Source organism: Thamnophis sirtalis, unplaced genomic scaffold (genome assembly GCF_051295495.1).
Source record: "Thamnophis sirtalis isolate CommonGarterSnake01/CBP01778 unplaced genomic scaffold, rThaSir2_p1.2 scaffold_2, whole genome shotgun sequence".
Taxonomy (NCBI): domain Eukaryota; kingdom Metazoa; phylum Chordata; class Lepidosauria; order Squamata; family Natricidae; genus Thamnophis; species Thamnophis sirtalis.
Genome location: NW_028261382.1, coordinates 12,023,182 through 12,044,591, shown reverse-complemented (window position 1 = coordinate 12,044,591; position 21,410 = coordinate 12,023,182). Strand labels below are relative to the sequence as shown.

Here is a 21,410-nt window from a genome sequence, read left to right as displayed (position 1 = left end):
GTAGGTTCGAAAATTTTTTGAAACCCACCACTGGCCTCCATTCTGCTCTGGGTTTTCCAGGCCCGCTGGCAAAGCCAGGTCTTCAGCGCCTTCTGGAAGCGTGCTAAAGTGGGGGCCGTTCTAATCTGTGGGAGAATGAGGTTCCAGAGAGAGGGAGCCACCACGGGGAAGGCCCTTCTTCTGGGTCCCACCAGGTGTATCTCCCTCAGGGATGGGACATGCAACATTCCTTGCCTCCCACTCTGATGGGTCGGGTAAATGTGACCCGCAAGAGACGGTCCCTCAGATAACCTGGTCCCAAGCCATGAAGGGCTTTAAAGGTGATAACCAGCACCTTGAATTGCACCCTTTCCCACCCAATCAGCCTCAGAGTTTGTTCCATCTCTTTCAGAAGAAGACTGATACTGGGGAGGGTTTTTTTTTCTTCACAATAATGGCATAGGGAGGTGGGCAGACGTGGGTTCCGACCGGTTCGGCTGAGTAGGTAGTAACTTGGCTTGCCAGGCTGCTGAACCAGTTCTATCGGCGGGGCTGCCATCTTGATTTTCGGTTCTGCGCATGCGCAGAACAATCTTCATTGCATAAATGTTATTTTTCCCTTTTTCTAATGTTGTGCACATGCGCAGACCTCTTTAGGTGCAGAGGCACATGCGCATGCTCCCTTTGCTCATCTATGCACACAATTTTTTTTCACGCCAAACCGGCAGTAATGCCGGCAGCAACCCCCTCCTGGGAGGGGGAAGAGAATTTTACACCCTCTCCATATCACAGTTGCGACCCTCCTCCCTCTCCCTCAAAACCATCAATTTTGAATAAACAAGACATCAAGCTACCATCAACGTGCTTTGGTGTCAGGGTTCCAAATAGCATCCAAAATTAAATCAGAGTCCAAGGCAAAGCGTTCCTCAAAGTTCCAATTTATTAAGAGAGCCATGTTGGCACATCTGGGAAAACCCGAATCTGAAAGCTTCCCGGTTTCCCTCACCCAATTGAAAGTTCACAAACTTGCCCCACATCCACCAGCCCATCATATGGCCCAACCTCCCACTGCCATGCTGGCAGTTCCCCCTATCCAGTTCCAGTTAGGTGCAGAGGTGCAGAGACAAAGGATGACCTTGGTTTTCTAGAAAGGAATTTTGTTTGGGCTACATAGCATCTAACTCTATACAATCCCCCCTCCCATTTTCCCACAATAGAAAAGGCATAGTAGAATATTAGAAAGTGTGGCAGACCAAAGATCCAAAAGGAATATGGTTGCTGGCCTGACATTTGGTACAATTGTCTAAGAAGCATGGAATTGTCCTCACAAATCCGGTAAAAGGTGGTTATTTTATTGGAGAATTTTTAAAGCTGTGCTAATAAAGCTTGCATTACAACAGTGGATGTAATTGCTGGGGTATGAGGGGCACAGCCAGGAGAGATTTAAACTAAATCTTTTCTGCTTATATGCAGTACATTTAAGCAGTACATTTAGCAGAAGATTTGGTTGCCAGTTGCTTCATTCTCATAGCCCAAAGCCAGAGTGTGGTTTTGTGCATTGCAGCGAATCCAGCCAGCCATGATTCGTGGCTTAGTGTATCGATTGTGATTTTGCAATCTTTGCCATAGCTAAGTGAGATATAAGATTTCAGCCTTTGGAATTGCTGAACTGTGGGTTTAGGCTGTTGTGCGAAGTCATCTAACAGTAACATATATAGCAAATATGGAGACTCTCAATCATCCAAGTCATGGTCGTCCCAAATGTGCTTTTCCAAAAGGCAATTGGGCTTTCTTGGGGGGGGGGGGGTTCCTTTGAAAATGTTTCCTTTCTCATCCAAGAAGCTGTTGTGGACTTCCAGTGGCCAGCAGAGCTGGCAGCAGATTCGGACAGTGAGGAGGTTGGGGAGGAACCAGTCCTGGAGTCTGGGGAAGGCTCTGTTGAGGGCTCTGTGTTGGAGGCAGAGAGGGGGCCAGGGCCGTATGCCAGTTATCAGCTACCTTCAGAGTCAGACATCAATGAGGCAGACGAACAGCTGGAGCCTGTTCTCAGTGTGCACATGCGCAGAGTTGCCAAACAAAGGAAACAGCTAAAGAGCAGGGGTTCGACTTGGGAGTAAAGCCACAGGTGGATGATAAATGACCCCTCCCATAGGGAATAAAAGAGGAGCAAAAGGGGAGTGGAGTTTGCAGGAGACAATTAGTTTGCTTCATTGGTCCGTGACTCTCTGAGGCTCCTTGCCAAGTGTTGAAGATACCGGCCTGGCAGCTCTCCAAGCCAGATAAGGTCTGTGACTATATATTCACCCTTGAAAGACTTTGCTGGATGTGAAGGAGAGGAATTCACAGTAGCTTAATAAAAATGGTTTTTTGTCAGGAGTCTGCACTGTGGTTTGGGGAAGCCTAAGTCAGAACAGAAGCAAAGAAGCTTCTTGGATGCAAAGCTAAACTTTTTCAAAGAAAAGAAAAAACAAAACCAAGCAAACCCAGTTGCCTTTTGGGATAGCAATTCACACTTAACAAATCCTAGTTGAGCTCAATGAGCAGCAAACCCACTCCCTGGCTTAGTCTTTCTTGATGGCGGAGTTGTAGAGTCTTGCGAAGTGTGTCCTCATGTGGGTGGTTTCCAGGCTGGACCGAAACAGGCCTTCGCTCCATCTCCTGCTGCTGGAAGATTTCCAGGCCATAGCAGATTCAGCTTCCGAGGGTGGGCTTTGAGGAGGGGTGAGGGGCTCATCAAGATTGAGGAAGGGAAGAGGATAATGTCCCCGGCTAGACCGCCGTTCTTGTAGCCTCTTGCTCTCGGGAGTAACAAGCCGGGCATCATCTTGTCCTAGGCAAGATTCTGGAGGACCCATCACCATGGTTTCCTCTTCTGTCATCACAGCCCTTGGGAAGGGGAGCTGGTGAGTGGAAAGTGGAAGAAAGAGAGGGAGGGAGGGAGATCCCTGGTGATTCAAAGAATGATTTGCTCTTCCCCAAATCTATGTTTTCCACCCAACTCGAGGTCGTACTATCAATAACAATGGCATTTCCGGGACTTTGATACAATTCAAGGTTTTCGTCTTTGGGGAACATTGTTTTCTATTCTTGGTTGGTAGGGAGTTTGAAGAATGAGTGGCCTATGTACATTTGTCCGTCTGGATTTCCCCTGAGTGTTTCCTTTGGGAAAAGAAAGAAGAAGGAGGGCTGGTTTTGTTCAATCTGCTTGGCTAAAATTATATACTTTGTGGGAACTTAACATAAGGCTGTGATGGTGAACCTGTGGCACGCGTGTCAGAGGTGGCATGCCGAGCTCTCTCTGTGGGCATGCGTGCCATCGCCAGCTCCTCTTCTGGTTTAAAAAACAGGGTGTTTTTCTGCCTTTTTGGGGGGCGTTTTCAGGGTGTTTTTCTGGCTGTTTTCAGGCCCAAATAAGGACCGAAAATGGCCTGAAAAACAGCCTGAAAACAGCCCAAAAAACAGCCTGAAAACGACCCAAAATGGCCTGAAAAATGCCCCCAAAACAGGTATGCGCGCACTGGCCAGCTGGTCTATGGGTTTCCAGTGCTCCTGCGTGAAGTGGTGGGTTGCAGGCGGTATGCCCCAGTATGGGCATACCGGAGCCTGCCCGGAGCACCAGATACCGTTCGGGTAAGGTGCTCTGGAGGGCCCGCCCGAGCTCCTTACCTGTCTTTTAAGCCTTCCGCGCTTCCGTGCATGTGAATGGTGCATACAGCGCCTGTACGATGCTCCGTGGAGCAGCTGGTGCATCCCGGAGGCTCGCAGGGGCGCTAAGACACATGTACATGTGTGCGCGTGCACTGCACGCATCCATGTGGACGCTGCCTATCCCGTACCGGTTGGAACGGGATCTGGAACCCACCACTGCGTGCGTGTGCACATGCACATACATGCATGTGTGTTCCGGTTTGGGCAGTTGGTACCCAAAAGCTTCGCCGTCAGTGTCATAAGGTATGTTACAGTGAATCAAGCCATTGTGGTGAGCCATCACTTTGTCCTAAGCCTCTCGGGTAGAACACAGGCCTTGTCCTTGGTTCCTCTTCTGCAAAGAGGAAGCATGTGGTGTGAACTCAGCCACCAGCTGCCAAACTCCGTAAAAAAAAAAAACCTGCTATTAATAGTTGTTGGGGGGGGAGTGTCAGCTGCTCAAGCTGACACCCCAACAGCTAACTTGCTTTTCTGCTATAGTCTAGGATCCTGATGGGCAAAGGGTAACAGTTGATTGCATGCATTTTTTTTTAATCAGGTTGGGATACTCAAGGGTTATTTAGTTTAGTTAATGGCGAATGAACGGTTGCTTTGGACTAGATAAACATTAGGGATGGGAAACAGCTCGCAGCTGAGATGTAGGCAGGCAGTGCTAGATTTAGTTCTCAGCAACCGAAGGTGGGACACTCCTGTCTGAAATGTTGAGAGTTGACGGCTGTGACTTAAATTCTAGGCAAGATTCCTTCCTTAGCAGCTAGGTGGAAAAAAGAGAAGAAATTGTCACAATGAGAAAGAAAGAAGTAGAATGCATTCTATTCTATTCTATCCCATCCCATTTTTCTTTCCTCCTCCTCCTCCTCCTCCTCCTCCTCCTCCTCCTCCTCCTCCTCCTCCTCCTCCTCCTCCTCCTCCTCCTCCTCCTCCTCCTCCTGAGTTGAGTTAAGTTGAGTTCTATTCTACTTTACTCCATTCCATTCTCCTTTCCTCCTCCTCCTCCTCCTCCTCCTCCTCCTCCTCCTCCTCCTCCTCCTCCTCCTCCTCCTCCTCCTCCTTCTCCAGAGTTGAGTTAGATTGAGTTTTACTCTACTCTACTCCTTTCCATTCTCCTTATTTCCTCCTCCTCCTCCTCCTGAGTTGAGTTAAGTTGAGTTCTATTCTACTTTACTCCATTCCATTCTCCTTTCCTCCTCCTCCTCCTCCTCCTCCTCCTCCTCCTCCTCCTCCTCCTCCTCCTCCTTCTCCAGAGTTGAGTTAGATTGAGTTTTACTCTACTCTACTCCTTTCCATTCTCCTTATTTCCTCCTCCTCCTCCTCCTGAGTTGAGTTAAGTTGAGTTCTATTCTACTTTACTCCATTCCATTCTCCTTTCCTCCTCCTCCTCCTCCTCCTCCTCCTCCTCCTCCTCCTCCTCCTCCTCCTCCTCCTCCTCCTCCTCCTCCTCCCCTCCAGAGTTGAGTTGAATTATATTCTATTCTATCCTATCCTATTTTCATTTCATTTCCAAGGTTTCATAAAAAGGATGCTAGAGACCAAAACCAAACAAGTGCTTCCCCATTGAGCTACTGCCTCCTCCCACTTCAGAATGTAGGAAAGTTCTTCACAGCAGGTTGGATTAGATTAGAATAAGAGTCCATCTTGTTCTGTATTCCTTGCCAGAAATGGCTGAGCAGATGCACCCAGGAAGTCCTAAGCTAGAACTGGACAAACACTTCTCTTCCACTCTTCCCTTTTAGACACCGACACTAAGAACACAATGCCTACGATTCAGAAGGTGGCATTCAGCCATGCAAGCTGTTCCCTTTGCATCTGCTGAGTCCCCTTTTCAAGTCAGCCCCTTCGGTGGCCACATCTAACAATTAATTATGTGTTGATTAAAGTGACATCCTTTTAATTCAGTCTCAGAATATCTCGGGTTTTGGCTTCAAGGGAGCAAATTCAAGAAATATACAAAATCTAGTCCTTCCTTCCTTCCTTCCTTCCTTCCTTCCTTCCTTCCTTCCTTCCTCTCTCACTCATCTATTTTTCCTTCCTTCCTTTTCCTTCCCTCCCTCCTGCCTTCCTTCCTTTCTCTCTCACTCATCTATTTTTCCTTCCTTCCTTTTCCTTCCCTCTCTCCTGCCTTCCTTCCTTTCTCTCTCACTCATCTATTTTTCCTTCCTTCCTTTTCCTTCCCTCCCTCCGTCTTTCCTTCCTTTCTCTCTCACTCATCTATTTTTCCTTCCTTCCTTTTCCTTCCCTCCCTCCGTCTTTCCTTCCTTCCTTCCTTTCTCTCTCACTCATCTATTTTTCCTTCCTTCCTTCCTTCCTTCCTTCCTTCCTTCCTTCCTTCCTTCCTTCCTTTCTCTCTCTCTCACTCATCTATTTTTCCTTCCTTCCTTTTCCTTCCCTCCCTCCTGCCTTCCTTCCTTTCTCTCTCACTCATCTATTTTTCCTTCCTTCCTTTTCCTTCCCTCCCTCCTGCCTTCCTTCCTTTCTCTCTCACTCATCTATTTTTCCTTCCTTCCTTTTCCTTCCCTCCCTCCGTCTTTCCTTCCTTTCTCTCTCACTCATCTATTTTTCCTTCCTTCCTTTTCCTTCCCTCCCTCCGTCTTTCCTTCCTTCCTTCCTTTCTCTCTCACTCATCTATTTTTCCTTCCTTCCTTCCTTCCTTCCTTCCTTCCTTCCTTCCTTCCTTCCTTCCTTCCTTCCTTTCTCTCTCTCTCACTCATCTATTTTTCCTTCCTTCCTTTTCCTTCCCTCCCTCCTGCCTTCCTTCCTTTCTCTCTCACTCATCTATTTTTCCTTCCTTCCTTTTCCTTCCCTCCCTCCTTCCTTCCTTCCTTCCTTCCTTTCTCTCTCACTCATCTATTTTTCCTTCCTTCCTTTTCCTTCCCTCCCTCCGTCTTTCCTTCCTTCCTTCCTTCCTTCTTTCCTTCCTTCCTTCCTTCCTTCCTTCCTTCCTTCCTTCCTTTCTCTCTCTCTTTGTGTGTGTTTACACATTTTATCTTCCTGTTTCAAATCAGTAATCCCAATGGACTTTGAGAAAGACGTTAATCAAATCCATGAATTACTATATAAAGCCAGTTAAAAATAAAACAGCCTTTTCACCTTCACCTCCAAATTAATGTCCCGGAGATGGAAAAGGGATCTTTACTAGAGATTAGACTCTCAAAACAGGACACAGCTGAGTTAGATTTTCTTCACCATGATTTTCCTTCAGAAAGGAATCAAGCCAAATGTTAAACCTCTTTCTGCAGGGAAAACAAAACCTATAATGGGGAAAGAGCAGAAGTGGGCTTCCCATAATTTAACAATCAGTTAGCCTAGTGAAGAACCAAAAATGTGAGCACTCAGGCGCTTCGCTCGTGCGCACCTTCTGCGCTTGTGTGCGGCTCAGTGTTGGGTTTCAAAATCTTTTAGAACCTATTCTGCCTGCTTTGGGGGAGTGGCTTGCCGGCCATGTGACTGGGTGGGAGTGGCTTGCCAGCCATGTGACCGAGTGGGAGTGGCTTGGTAGTCATGTGACTGAGTGGGCATGGCCAACTTGTAAAATGTGGTGAAACTCACTTAACAATGCTCTTGCTTAGCAACCAAAATGTTGGCTCAGAAACTCTGGCATTTGAAGCACGCAAGTCCTAAAGCTGTCAAGTTACAAGACCCTTGCACCCCTAACCCTTCAGAAAGAAAAATCCCAGGGGTGTTCAAACTTGACAGCTTTAAGACTTGTGGACTTCAACTCCCAGAATTCCTCCTCCAGTCATGTTGGCTCAGGAACTCTGGCATTGAAGCACGCAAGACTTAAAGCTGTCAAGGTACAAGACCCTTGCACCCCTGACCCTTTAGAAAAAAAAACCCTAGGGGGTGTTCAAACTTGACAGCTTTAAGACTTGTGGACTTCAACTCCCAGAATTCCTCCTCTCGCTCTTCATCTTGATGATGTGTGGACGGGCGGGGGGGGGAGAGAGCTGGAACTGGTTCTAAACGGCATGGTAGATTTGTGGAACCTCTTCTATAGAAGAGGTTAGAATTGGGAGGAACCCAACCCTGGTGTGGCTTCAAACACATGGCTATTTCATGTGCGTGGCTTCCAGCACACCTTCTCGGGCAGCCCCAGTGAGTATAGCGGGCGAGGTATGGAAATCAGCTGGGCTGCGTGGGTGGGGCGAGAGAGCCAGAGCATGAGATGTATAGGACAGGATAGCACCGGGGCCAGTGGTCAGAATTACCCGATCGCCCAAACCAGTCCGAACTGGCAGCAACCCACCTCTAGGGAAGAGGCACAGAGGACCTATTATTGGTTCTAAGAGGTAGCTTTTTTTAGCCAGGACTTTGTCCTGATTTCTGAACCAAGAATCCAGACTTATTTTGTCTGCCCAAAATCCGGATAGTGGCTCAGGAAATGGAATGCGGAGAATCTAGGAAATAGCTGAGCAAGGATTATTATGAGGTTTGTCGGCTAAAAAGGATCCAAACCTCACTGAAATCCTGGTTTGGCCTTCTTAGATAAATGCAAACTTTTTTAAAAAATTTGAATACGGTCCAAGGTGCTTGCATTAAGTGTAACGTGTGCAATTAAAAACCTAAAAATTTAAAACCCATATAAAATACCGTATCTCAAAAAAAAAAAAAGAGCCAGTTAAAAACAAGAATAAAATATGTGAAAAGTTAAAAGGTGAGGAGAAGGCTATCAAGGTGACAATTGGCCCCAGGGTTGCATCCTGCTCAATGAGCTCCGTGCTGATTGGCAAAGCCAAGTCTTCAAAGACCAATGAAAGACCAGGACATCAGAGGCCTTCTCACCTCATGAGGTGAGGGTGGGAGCCATAGCAGAGAAGGTCCTCTTCCTGGACCCAGCCAGTTGAAATTCTTTAGCCCAGGGGCAGGGCCGGATTTAGATGAAAAGAGGCCCTAGGCTATTCCACTTATGAGGCCCTTTCACCTCCCATTTTTAAGTTTGTAAATTACATGAGAGACAATAAAATACATTATTACTGTGATATATATATCAATATATATAGCTGGCCTCCTGACGGAGGGCGGCTCTGCTCTGCGGCAAAGGCAGCGAGGCCAGCCACCTCCCTCACCGGGTTCAGCTGCCTGGCTCGGCCCCCTCGCCCTCACCTGCCTGGCCACTGGTGGGCTCCGCGTCGACGGGGCGGCTATTGGAGCGGCCGCGCCTCTTGCCCAACCGCCAGTGCCGGGAACGTGGGCGGGGTCCCCAACTGCTGCGGCGCTGGAACAATCTTAACCAATACATTTTTATGTTTGTTTATTAGTCATATGCGTAGAATTTCTCCTTATTTTTGGTTCAGTGTTTTAGTGTTCACTGTTTTTAGAATAGTATAATTTTAATTTTGCTAACAATTTGAATGTAGGCCCCTCTTGATCTTGAGGCCCTAGGCTGAAGCCTAGTTAGCCTATAGAAAATCCGGCCCTGCCCAGGGGTCTTCGAACTTGGCAACTTTAAGACTTGTGGACTTCAACTTCCACAATTCCTCTGCCAACTCAGGGAATTCTGGGAGTTGACATCCATAAGTCTTAAAGTTGTCAGGCTTGGAAATCCCTGCTTTAACCGATGTGATCCATAGCATAAAAATCTTAGAAGACTTAGGATAACTTAATTGTCACTTTGAATGTACACTAATTGGTATATATTAAAATGAAATTTCGCTGCATACAGCTCTCCAAAGGGTCTCCACCTCTTGTTTACTCTACATAAACATGACTAAATAAATATATAAATACAAAATGATGCATATACCCAGTGGTGGGATTCAGCCAGTTCACAACTATTTGGGAGAATCAGTTGTTAACTGTCTAAGCAGTTGGGAGAACCGGTTGTTGGAAGAAATCTCATTTTGCCTTTCCCCCCACTTTACAGGGCTAATCCTATAAGGAAGACAGGAAGGAAACATTCTGGTGTTGTTTCTAGCCTAATCTTTACTGCCCTGCTTACAGAAACTGCCTCTCTGGTTAAGCGCCCATCGACATGAGTGCCATTGAGTTGGCCACGCCCAGTCACATGACCACCGAGCCAAGCCTACCCAGTGGGTCATTAGGGCAGAGAACCAGTTGTTAAATTATTTGAATCCCACCACTGTATATACCCACATATATTATATGATCTTCCCTATTAATCGGGTGAGATGGGTTGACATAATCGGGATAAGATGGTTTCCAAGGTAACTTGTTCCCATGACATGTAGGACATTGACCAATACCTTGAATTAGACTGGAAGCAAAATATAGCTCCTTTAGCCAAGGTGCTACATGAGCCTTCAAGTCCTGAGAAATTCTCATTCCATACTCCAAACTACTGAATAATCCAGACAAACTCCAGTTTTTATATTTTGTACCTGTGGAATAGCAACATATCTTGGAGAAAGATCTGGAGAGAGTACTTGTTGCTTTTTTCTTTTTAAAGTATAAATTGAACATACATGCCATCTGAAATAATTTCTTATGAGATGGGCAGTTTTATAAATTAGATAGATGGTAGATAGATAGATAGATAGATAGATAGATAGATAGATAGATAGATAGATAGATAGATGATAGATAGATAGATAGATAGATAGATGATAGATAGATAGATAGATAGATAGATAGATAGATAGATAGATAGATAGATAGATAGATATAGATATAGATAGATGATAAATAGATAGATAGAAAGACAGACAGACAGACAGATAAATATGACAGGTGGCTGGGTGGGTGGCCTAATTACAGACGATCACCCTTGATGAAATATAAGAGCAGCCATCAATCAACTGGAGTGTTTTAGTAGTAACTTTCCAGGATGGGAACTCAATCTAAGACATAAAGTTCATTTATTTCCCCCACTTTTTTGTGCATTGATGTGTTAATATATGTAGGTAGGTAGGTAGGTAGGTAGGTAGGTAGGTAGGTAGGTAGGTAGGTAGATCGATCGATCGATCGATAGATAGATAGAAAGACAGACAGACAGATACCGTGTTTCCCTGAAAATAAGACAGGGTCTTATTTTCTTTTGACCCCTGAAATAAGCGCTTGGCCTTATTTTCAGGAAGGTCTTATTATTTTTGAGGTGCAGGAGACAGCAAACATGGTCACCTCATGACTGCTGCTTTGTTGCAATATTTTTGGGGAGGACTTATTTTTGGGGAAACAGGCTGGATGGAGAGAGGGAGGGAGGGAGGGAGGGAGAGAGGGAGGGAGAGGGAGGGAGGGAGAGAGGGAGGGAGAGAGAGAGGGGGAGGGAGAGAGGGAGGGAGACAGAGAGGGAGGGAGAGGGAGAGAGGGAGGGAGGGAGAGAGAGAGGGAGGGAGAGAGGGAGGGAGAGAGAGAGAGAGAAAAGCTGTTTACTGCTAAGGTACTTCTTGGTCCAAAAACATATGCAAATTTGTCAACCCAATCCTATGGCACTTACCAAATATGAGATCCACATAGCCAGTTTCAATCCTGTGTCCTTGGTAACCTGGATGGCTTGGGATGTCGGTGTGAAAGCAAGCTGGGAAAATGCAGCAGCTAAAGATTTGATGCTTGCAAGGGCGCTGGAAGGAGGCATCTTCTCTGAGGCACATCCCGCTGGAGACTTGTGGACTACAAGCAAGAAATTTGGAAAATTGTATAATTAATACACCAGACCGTTGTTCTCCTATAGGTTAAAATAAGTTAAACGATTCGACATGTTTTTCTGCCCATGGCTCTCAACCTGTGGTCTGTGGACATCTGGAGGGGCCATGATGTCATCACAGAAGGTCTGCAAAGGCTTGAAGAAATGTTAAATCTTAAGTCTTGGGGGGGTGGTGGTCCATGGCCACAAAAAGTGTTTAAAAAGTGTCCACGGTGAAGAAAACACTGAGAACCGCTGTTCTATGTCACCGGAACATCTCTGCCTATGAGCAGACTTCATTACAGATGATTGGGAACAAGCAGATATTTCGGTATCTCAGGTAACCTACATTTAATTTCGTCTCTTTAAAGACCCCAGGCTTCTTCCAAACAGCGTACCCCACACTAACCTCTCAAGCATTTTGAGTAGGATAGAATAACAGAGTTGGAAGAGACCTTGGAGGTCTTCTAGTCCAACCCCCCACTCAGGCAGGAAGCCCTTCATCATTTGAGACAAATGGGTGTCCTGTCTCTTCTTAAAAACACCCCATGTTGGAGCATTCACAACTTTTGGAGGCAAGTTCTTCCACTAATTAATTGTTCTAACTGTCAGGAAATTTCTCCTTAGTTCTAAGTTGCTTCTCTCCTTGATTAGTTTCCATCCATTGCTTCTTATTCTATCCTCAGGTCCTTTGTATTTGTATTTGGTTTATTTGTATGCCGCCCTTCTCCAGGAGGGACTCAGGGCGGCGAACAACTCAGGGGGGAAAGGGAACATAAACAACAGTACACATAATTAAAATACACGAAAAATCACACAGCCATACCAGTCGAGAGGGGAGGGGAACTCATCAACCCCAGGCCTGCCGGCACAGCCAGGTTTTGACAGCTTTCCGAAAGGCCTGGAGAGAGGTGAGGGTCCGGATCTCCGCCGGGAGTTCATTCCAAAGGGCCGCAGCTGCTACAGAGAAGGCCCTCCCCCGGGTGGTAGCCAGATGGCATTGGCTGGTGGATGGAACCCGGAGAGGGAATAGCCTGGAGAATAGCTTGACTCCCTCTTCTTTATGGCAGCCCCTGAGATATTGGAAGACTACTATCATGTCTCCCCTAGTTCTTCTTTTCATTAAACTAGACATGCCCACTTCCTGCAACCGTTCCTCATATGTTTTAGCCTCCAGTCCCCTAATCCTCTTTGTTGCTCTTCTCTGCAGTCTTTCGAGAGGAGTGGTTGGTTCCCAACATGGGGCCCATGCCCCACAGGGGGGCAATTTGATTTTTTATTATTATTGAAAATTTTGAAAAAAAACCTTTTACAAATATTTACTTCCCTCCCCTTACCCTCCCCACCCCAACCCCCCCAACCTCCCCCCCCCCCCCCCCGGCTTCCCAGAACCAATACAGGGTATAAATCTTTAACAAAGATATTCTAAGATAAACTTTAAAAAAGGTTAGTATCATCTTTCATTGAGCTTTTAACTCCTCTTTGCTGCAATTTGATTTTTAATGGGGGCAATTTGAACCTTGTTTAAACCAATTTAATGGCCTTTAAGGCTTCCTCCACATGAGTTCACTTTTTGAGTGAAGTAAGAATTGTATGTCATCAGGATTTTAGAGATGCTTTGGTGGGGCATGGCCAAAAAATGGTTGGGAACACTGTTCTAGAATCTCAACATCTTTTTTTTGGGGGGGGAGGGGGTTCAGTGTCAATCCAGGAACAATGAAAGAATGGAACATCAGCTTTCCACTTCTGCAAAAACAACAACAAAGCTCCTTCCCCAATTCTGATAACTTGGATTTTGAAAACGTTGGCTGTTGTGAAAAGTACGAGTTTGTATGTGGTGTTGAAAAGGAATTCAGCAAGTTCTTTAACAGCCTCAAAGAAAGGGAGGTAGGAATGTTTCTAGCACCACCTTGTGGAATGAGGAGTACTGGAGTGTAAGAAATTGCAACCATTTAATCTCACTTTGTTGGCCAACCCCAAAATGTTTTATGAGAAATCAGGACTACAACATTCTAATTCCGAAACCAGAAAGTACCCAGGTTTCATTTCCAATAAACGAAATGAGTTTATGAAACTAACAAGACCAGCATCTCATAATAAGGGAAAACTCAGGCTGCCCAACAACATATGTTGTTGTTGTTTGTTTTCTTTTTAAAAAAAGCAAAAATAAAAGATGTTTTCTCTCTTTATTTGGAGACAATATTTGGAGTGAAACCAAAACAACAAATGATGACAGATTATATCCTCAATCTGATTTGTGTCACTTTTTAGTTCAGACTTTGGCAGAGAGGCAAAACTGCCTAATTTACATCCCGTTTTTATACAATGTTATTAAAGTTTTTTTTTTTTTAAAGGAAAATAAATGTGAATACAAAGTAATATCAAATAAGAAGAAGAAAGACAATAAGACAATACAAAGAAAGCCAAGTGCAAAAAAGTAACAGAAAAAAAGATACTAAGGAGTAGTTTTTGATCTTTCTTACAGCAGTCATAAGCACAACTACAAATTTATCTCTTAGTCTATGGTTACAACGTAATGTAGGAAGTTATCACTCAGCCCTCTCCCAGAAAAATGAAGTATCCTAGGAAATATTGAAAAGGCAGAATATTTCTCTGGATGTGAAAAGAAAGAAGAAAAGCTACATTCCCTTTATGACTGTCACATTTGCTACTACTTCTACAGTTATGTCACTTCCAGGCTGAAGGGATTAGCATTATCATTGCCCAAGGAATGCCCACGTGCCTCCCCCGTATGCATCCTTCCCCTTGCACCTGCGTGGCAGAGACCCAAAGGCCATCTGGCTGACGGGAGGCGCCCATGCATGCACGGTGGAGCTGGGCTGGGGCGAAGGCTGGCATGCCCGCAGGGAGGACTCTTTGGAAATCAATAGGAATGACACTGCCAGGAAACCCCCATTGAGGAGCAAATACGACAGCCTTGAAATATCTTGCTAATCAGAAAGCTGGGGTGCATATGTGAAGTTTTTCAGCTCCAAGATGAGATTTTTTACCGTGGCACGACAAAACCGCGCTCGACTAAAGCGCGCCCGATTAAAGCGCGTCGCTGACGTCATCAACAGGGCGACAACAGCGAGCGCAGAGAAAGAAGGGCGCTTTAAATAGCGCTTTGAAAGCAAGCCGATTCAACTTAAGGTAAGGGTTAGGTTTAGGGTTAGGTTTAGGGTTAGGTTAAGGGTTAGGGTTAGGGTTAGGGTTAGGTTAAGGGTTAGGTTTAGGGTTAGGTTAAGGGTTAGGTTTAGGGTTAGGTTAAGGGTTAGGGTTAGCTTTAGGGTTAGGTTTAGGGTTAGGTTTAGGGTTAGGTTAAGGGTTAGGGTTAGGGTTAGGGTTAGGGTTAGGGTTAGGGTTAGGGTTAGGGTTAGGGTTAGGGTTAGGGTTAGGGTTAGGGTTAGGTTAAGGGTTAGGTTTAGGGTTAGGTTAAGGGTTAGGTTTAGGGTTAGGTTTAGGATTAGGTTTAGGGGGGTTAGGTTTAGGTTTATGGGGGTTAGGTTTAGGTTTAGAGGTTAATTTTAGGTTTAGCGTTTACAGCGTGCTTCTGTCTCCGCGCTGTTGTCGCCCTGTGATGACGTCAGCTACGCGGTTTCGTCGAGCGCGCTTTAGTCGAACGCGGTTTTGTGGTGGAACCATTTTTTACAATAGATCAAGCATTGTATTCACCTGAATTGGGCTTCGTTTTCCGATCCACCCCCTTCTCCAACTTCCCAACGGCAGAGGTTTTAGCCACCTGGGCCACTTGACTGCTCTTTGCATTCTCTGTCTTGACCTTCAGGCTGTTCTTGGGCTGCTTGTTATTTTCAGCAGACACTCCTAAGACTTTGTCCAGGATGCTCATGACAGAGCATATCACATAGTGAAGGTGAGCCAGAATGGTGTCCTTCAAATCAGACGTAGCCTGTGGAAGAGGAGGAGATGACAGATTAACAGAGTTGGAAGGGACCTTGTAGTTCATCTAGTCCAACCCCCCACTCAAGCAGAAGCCCCTACACCATTTCTGACAAATCACAGTCCAGTCTCTTCTTGAAAGCTTCCAGTGATGAAGCTCCCAGAACTTCCGAAGGCAACTTCTGTTCCGTGGGTTGATTGCTTTAACTGTCAGAAAATTCCTCCTTATTTCCAGGTTGAATCCCTCCTTGATCAGTTTCCATTCATGATTCCTTGTCTGGCATTCAGGTTCCTTGGAAAATAGCTTATGGAAAATAGATAATGGAGAAGATGCTTTATGGCCATTTTACATTTTCAAGCAAGACAAAGGATCTGTCTGATAGATTTAGCAGAAAGGCAAATAGGAAGAAGGAGATGTCTAAAAGTTCACTAGGCTAGTATAGTCCTAATGGAAAGTTTGGCAGCTTCTAGTTGTTGTTGTTACTTGTGAAGTCGTGTCCAATCCATCTTTCACAGCATGAGGCTCTTCTCCAGTGAGTCCTCCCTTCTCATTAGGTGGCCAAAGCATTTGAGTTTCCTCTTCAGGATCTGGCCTTCTAAAGAGCAGTCAGGTTTGATCTCCTCTAGGACTGACCGGTTTGATAGCCTTGCAGTCCAAGGGACTCGCAGGAGTCTTCTCCAGCACCAGAGTTCAAAGGCCTCCATTCTTTGGCGCTCAGCCATTCTTATGGTCCAACTTTTGCAGTTTCTAGACAGACCCCAAATTTAAGTCATGAAAGCCTACATTTTTGAGATGAAAGCTATACTTGGAACACGGGACCAGGATGAAATAAATGCAGCTAGGTTATAAATCCTGATCTAATTCAGCAAGACAGTTTGCTTCTACTTTTTTTTAAAAAAAACAACTTACTTCCTCCACTGGTTTTTGAAGGATAGGTATCTTCTTCTCCAAATGATCCAAACCTTGACAAGCCAAAACATTGGCTGCTGCAACTGAATGAGAGAGGGGGGGGGAGGGAGAATGTCAAAACAGTGATGGAACAGAAAGGATGGTCAGACACTGGATTACTTGATTTTTGTTTATCTTCACAAAAATTTCACCAAGATTCATAGACTATGTTTGGGTGGTGCATTAAAACCACAGTTACATGACATGCTACCATGTTACAAATTGCATTCCTCATCTTATTATTATTATGTGCAACCCTCAGTTTGGAGAATGGAGCATTTTGGAGAATTCGAACATGTGCCATCCCTCTTCTGGACTATGTCCTTCCAGAGGTTGTTTGAGGGTTATCCAGAAGTCAGGTTTGCAATTCTGGATATGGCATTCCACGGTATGAAACAGCTGGGCTGCTGTAAGAACACTTCAATATTATCAGTTTTGAGCTTCTTGACGAATATATCATGTCTTTTCATGGCCTGACCCGACAAAAGCGCGAACGTCATAAGCGCACCGACAACACCGCGGCGCTAAAACTGCGATGTCAAAAGCGCGCCGACAACAGTGTGCCGACAACAGCGCGCCGACAACAGCGCGCCGACAGAAGCGCAATTTAATTTAAGGTAAGATTTACGGTTAGGTTTAGGGTTAGGTTTAGGGTTAGGTTTAGGGTTAGGTTTAGGGTTAGGTTTAGGGTTAGGTTTAGGGTTAGGTTTAGGGTTAGGTTTAGGGTTAGGTTTAGGGTTAGGTTTAGGGTTAGGTTTAGGGTTAGGTTTAGGGTTAGGTTTAGGGTTAGGTTTAGGGTTAGGTTTAGGGTTAGGTTTAGGGTTAGGTTTAGGGTTAGGTTTAGGGTTAGGTTTAGGGTTAGGTTTAGGGTTAGGTTTAGGGTTAGGTTTAGGGTTACGTTACAGCGCGCTTCTGTCGGCTTGCTTTTGTCGGCGCGCTTTAGGGCTAGTTCGTCGCTCATTCGTCGCGCGGTTTTGTCACCGCGCTTTAGACACCGCGGTTTAGTCAGGCGCGCTTTTGTTGTGCGCGCATTTGTGGTGGAACCCTTTTCATGTACACTGAGAGCATATGCACCAAAGACAAATTCCTTGTGTGCCCAATTAGACTTGGCCAATAAGGAATTCTGTTCTGTTCTGTTCTGTTCTGTTCTGTTCTACTCTACTCTACTCTACTCCACTCTACTCTACTCTTCTGGAAAATCTCTGAACTATCTTGGAGTGGTCCAATAGAAGCAGGGTTCAGAGAAAGAAGAGAACTATATGGAATATTGTATTTTCAACAATGTTTCCCAAATGTGCTTTTCCAGGCGGCAGCTGGACTTTTGTGTGTTTTTTTTCTTTGAAGACATTTTGCTTCTTACCCAAGAAGCTTCTTGAGCTCTGACCAGATGGTGGAGAATGGAAGGATTTATATTCCTTGCAGACAGCTGGTCATTTGCATCCTTTACGAGAGTCATTGACGGCTATTTGAAGACTCAGCTGACCTCAGGATAACCTGAGTATGACCTGAAGAAGCTTCTTGGATGGAAAGTGGAAGATCTTCAAAGGAAAACAAGAAAGTCCAGTTGTCCACTGAAAAAGCACCGTTACGGCAACCATGACCTGGATGACTGAGAAACTGCATAGACATTTTCCGCAAAATGTCTTACATAGCAATACTTCAAGCCATGATGCTTGGAATTCAAAGGTGCAAAAGAATTGTAGTCAAAGAAAATGAAAATTTTACTTATGAAGTCACAGAAATAATAGACTGTAATTATTTAATTCTCCCCCAGAAAATCCAGAATACTTGTCAGCAATGCACCCACCTGGGGCACTACAGAGTGGACGTAAAGATTAAAGCAGCTGATACTGTGAGAAATGAAAACGTCTCTGTGTGTGTGTGTGTGTGTGTGTGTGTGTGTTTTTGGGTCTTTTCCAAAATGAAGCTTGTGCGACACTTACGTTGAGGCTCCAGCTTGTGTGCCACAGACTTCACACTCCACAGAGCCAAGGAGCTGGCATCCTGGAGAACTCGCTCATAGGTGGCACATATGGATGCCATCAAGGGGTGAATCTCTTTGGCACTGGCATAGGTCCTCTGGAGACTGGTGAGGGCTGAATTCACCGTGGGAAACTGCAGAACTCTCTGTAACACACTGCTTTGCTGTTCAAGGGGAAAAAAATGGATGCGGATATAACTAGAGTTGCATTATAGTCAGGGGTGGGTTCCTGCCACTTCTAACCTCTTCTATAGAAGAGGTTCCACAAAGCTACAGTGCCGTTTAGAACCGGTTCCACCTCCCTCTCCCCGCCCGTCTGCACATCATCAAGATGAAGAGCGAGATGAGGAATTCTGGGAGTTGAAGTCCACAGTCTTAAAGCTGTCAATTTTGAACACCCCTGGGTTTTTTTTCTAACGGGTTAGGGGTGCAAGGATCTTGTAACCTGACAGCTTTAAGACTTGCATGCTTCAAATGCCAGAGTTTCTGAGCCAACATTTTGGTTGCTAAGCAAGAGCGTTGTTAAGTGAGTTTCACCACATTTTATAACTTGGTCACGCCCACCCAGTCACATGACTGCCAGGCCACTCCCACCTGGTCACATGGCCGGCAAGCCACTCCCACAAAGCAGGCCACACCTACAGAAGAGGTTCTAAAATTTTTTGAAACCCATCACTGATTATAGTCATCATTTTCTTTTAATGACCCCATAATCCCTTGCAGTCAAGGACTACTTGTACATTATAACATGAAAAAGGAATATAAATATTCGTGGGGCTTGACATTTAGGCTAGGGAATCTTTTCTTTTGTCATTTCACCAGCAGAGGTAGAAGACCTGGCTCACATCCCATTTGATTGGGGCCTGTATAAGAGGATGAGAGATCGGTATCTTGGTCTATGTACCAAACGAAGGACCCATTGGGATCCCCATATCAAAACAACTTACCTAATGTGCGGCCAGAACTGGAAAATAACATTTAACATAGCACAATATTTAAGCAAAATGGTTCGGTTGAGATTGGCATATGTGGGACTGATTGGGGTAGATTGCAGGGGTGATACCGAAATGAAATTTTTATCATATTTTATCTATATCTTAAATCATCGTAGTCTATTCCAATTTCATTTAAAACCGTATTTTATTCCAATTTCATTTAAAATTATATTTAATCAAATTCCATTTTAAATTGCTTTTTATCAAATTTTGGTAATCAATTGGAACTTTGCGCTTCGATATGGCCCAAGGGCTAATCAATAAAGACTCAAAGTCGTTTCACATTATTTCCAATCCAAACTCTTTTCTGTAATAGTGGCCTGGGTTGCTGTGTTTCCAATGAAATAATGATGAAACACCACATCAATGGCTTTTTTGAAATAATAAAGAGCAGACATAGTATCTAATTCATCCAAAATTAAAATTTGCTTTAGCCTGCAGAACTGGATCAGGTCCCCTTAACCTGTTGACTAAATGACTTTTTAAAAAGACATTATTCACCAGTAGTATAAATGGTGTCTCACCAGACATTTGCTGATGTTAATGAATTTGTTTTAGCCATTTTGAGAGTGATAATTATAGGTTTATTATCAAAAGGAGGGTCCCATGTTGGGACAACTTACCTTGCGGCTTCCATTCTGCATTACTGGTTTGTTTTTGGCTGACATTGTGGAGCATTAGCCTGCAACTAAATCATGGGATACGTATAAAATGTTGCATAATAGAATAGAATAACAGAGTTGGAAGGGACCCTTGAAGGTCTTCTAGTCCAACCCCTTGCTTAGGCAGGAAACCCTATACCACTTCAAACAAATGGTTATCCAACCTCTTCTTAAAAACCTCCAGTGCTGGAGCATTCACAACTTCTGGAAGCAAGTTGTTCCACTGACTAATTGTTCTAACTGTCAGGAAATTTCTCCTCAGTTCTAAGTTGCTTCTCTCCTTGATTAGTTTCCACCCATTGCTTCTTGTTCTACCCTCAGGTGCCTTGGAGAATAGTTTGACTCCCTCTTCTTTGTGGCAGCACCTGAGGTATTGGAACACTGCTATCATGTCTCTCCTAGTCTTTCTTTTCATTAAACTAGACATACCCAATTCTAGCAACCGTTCTTCATATGTTTTGGTCCCCAGTCCCCTAATCATCTTTGTTGCCCTTCTCTGCACTCTTTCTAGAGTCTCCACATCTTTTCTACATTGTGGCGACCAAAACTGAATGCAGTATTCCAAGTGTTGCCTTCCCAAGGCATTCTAAAGTGATATTAACACTTCCCGTGATCTTGATTCTATCCCTCGGTTTATGCAGCCTAGGGCTGTGTTGGCGTTTTTGGCAGCTGCTGCATATCTAGGGGTGATGTAGGGAAAAACGGAAACCCACTATCAATTAATGCTCAGAGTTATCCCACAAAGGAGGAAATGCAGGAGAGTTTCAATAAACCAAAGAAATTATATCTTCACATGGCACTTAGGTAGGCTATGACATTTTTGCCCACAACACACAACAAGTCCCCCACCTTACAGCAACTATAAAAAGGAACAATACAACGACCACACCTTTTCCCTTCAAACTTTCCCATGATAGGGGTGAGTTCATAATGTGAGTTGTATTAAGGATATGAAAATTAATTAATTTTGCCATGAACAAAATGAAGAGGGGGCCAACCTAGTTTCCAAAACACCTGAAGCAACGGATGAAACTCATCAAGGAGGGATAAGTGATCAAGGAGTGAAGCAACCTAGAACTAAGGAGAAATTTCCTCTGGCCCAAAGCTAATCCGTCTCAGATGGGTTCAGTCCGAACCTGTTCCTTCCCATTCAGACCCTCCAGCTAGAGGAAGCTGGCTACAAAAACTGTTCAGCCTCTGTAGGAAAGCCAGTTCTTTGCATGCATGACTGAATCCTGAGGATTTTAGCTAGGATGGGGAAAAGCAAGCTCCTATTACAAAACCTGCCTTTCAGCAGCCAATTTCAAAGACCATCTGCAAGTGTCAACTGTACAGGGAAGGTACTCACAGGTTGCAGAAGTCAAGAAGTCCTGAACAGGGTGCCAGCAGCGCCGTCTCGACTGTGGAAGAAGAAACTCATGCCCCAGACTGTAATGCGATGAAGCCCCACCTTCCAGCTCAATAATTCTGCCAAGCTTCTTCGGGGATTAAGCAAGATGGCTCCCCTGGGCCCCTGAAACTCAAACCGATGTCTGAAATACCAGCCAAGTGGGACTTCAAATTAGGGAAAGAATTGCCCAAGCAACATGACAAAATGTGAAAAACTCTCGGGATCTTTGGAAAGTACCTTACCCAACTCTTTTTGAGGTGAGGTGGAGGA

General features: G+C 44.8%; 1 protein-coding gene across 1 annotated transcript; it reads right to left on the bottom strand.

Annotated features, from left to right (window-relative positions):
• Window positions 1-976: 976 nt before the first annotated feature.
• On the bottom strand, window positions 977-19,809 carry PLIN1 (perilipin 1). Its single transcript, XM_087703637.1, has 6 exons — window positions 19,712-19,809; window positions 18,056-18,257; window positions 16,074-16,156; window positions 14,939-15,173; window positions 11,078-11,250; window positions 977-2,879 (listed from the first exon to the last, which is right to left on the bottom strand). Exons 1-6 carry the CDS (start codon window positions 19,754-19,756, stop codon window positions 2,541-2,543), a joined length of 1,077 nt encoding a protein of 358 aa, XP_087559763.1. The 5' UTR covers window positions 19,757-19,809; the 3' UTR covers window positions 977-2,540.
• Window positions 19,810-21,410: the final 1,601 nt, after the last annotated feature.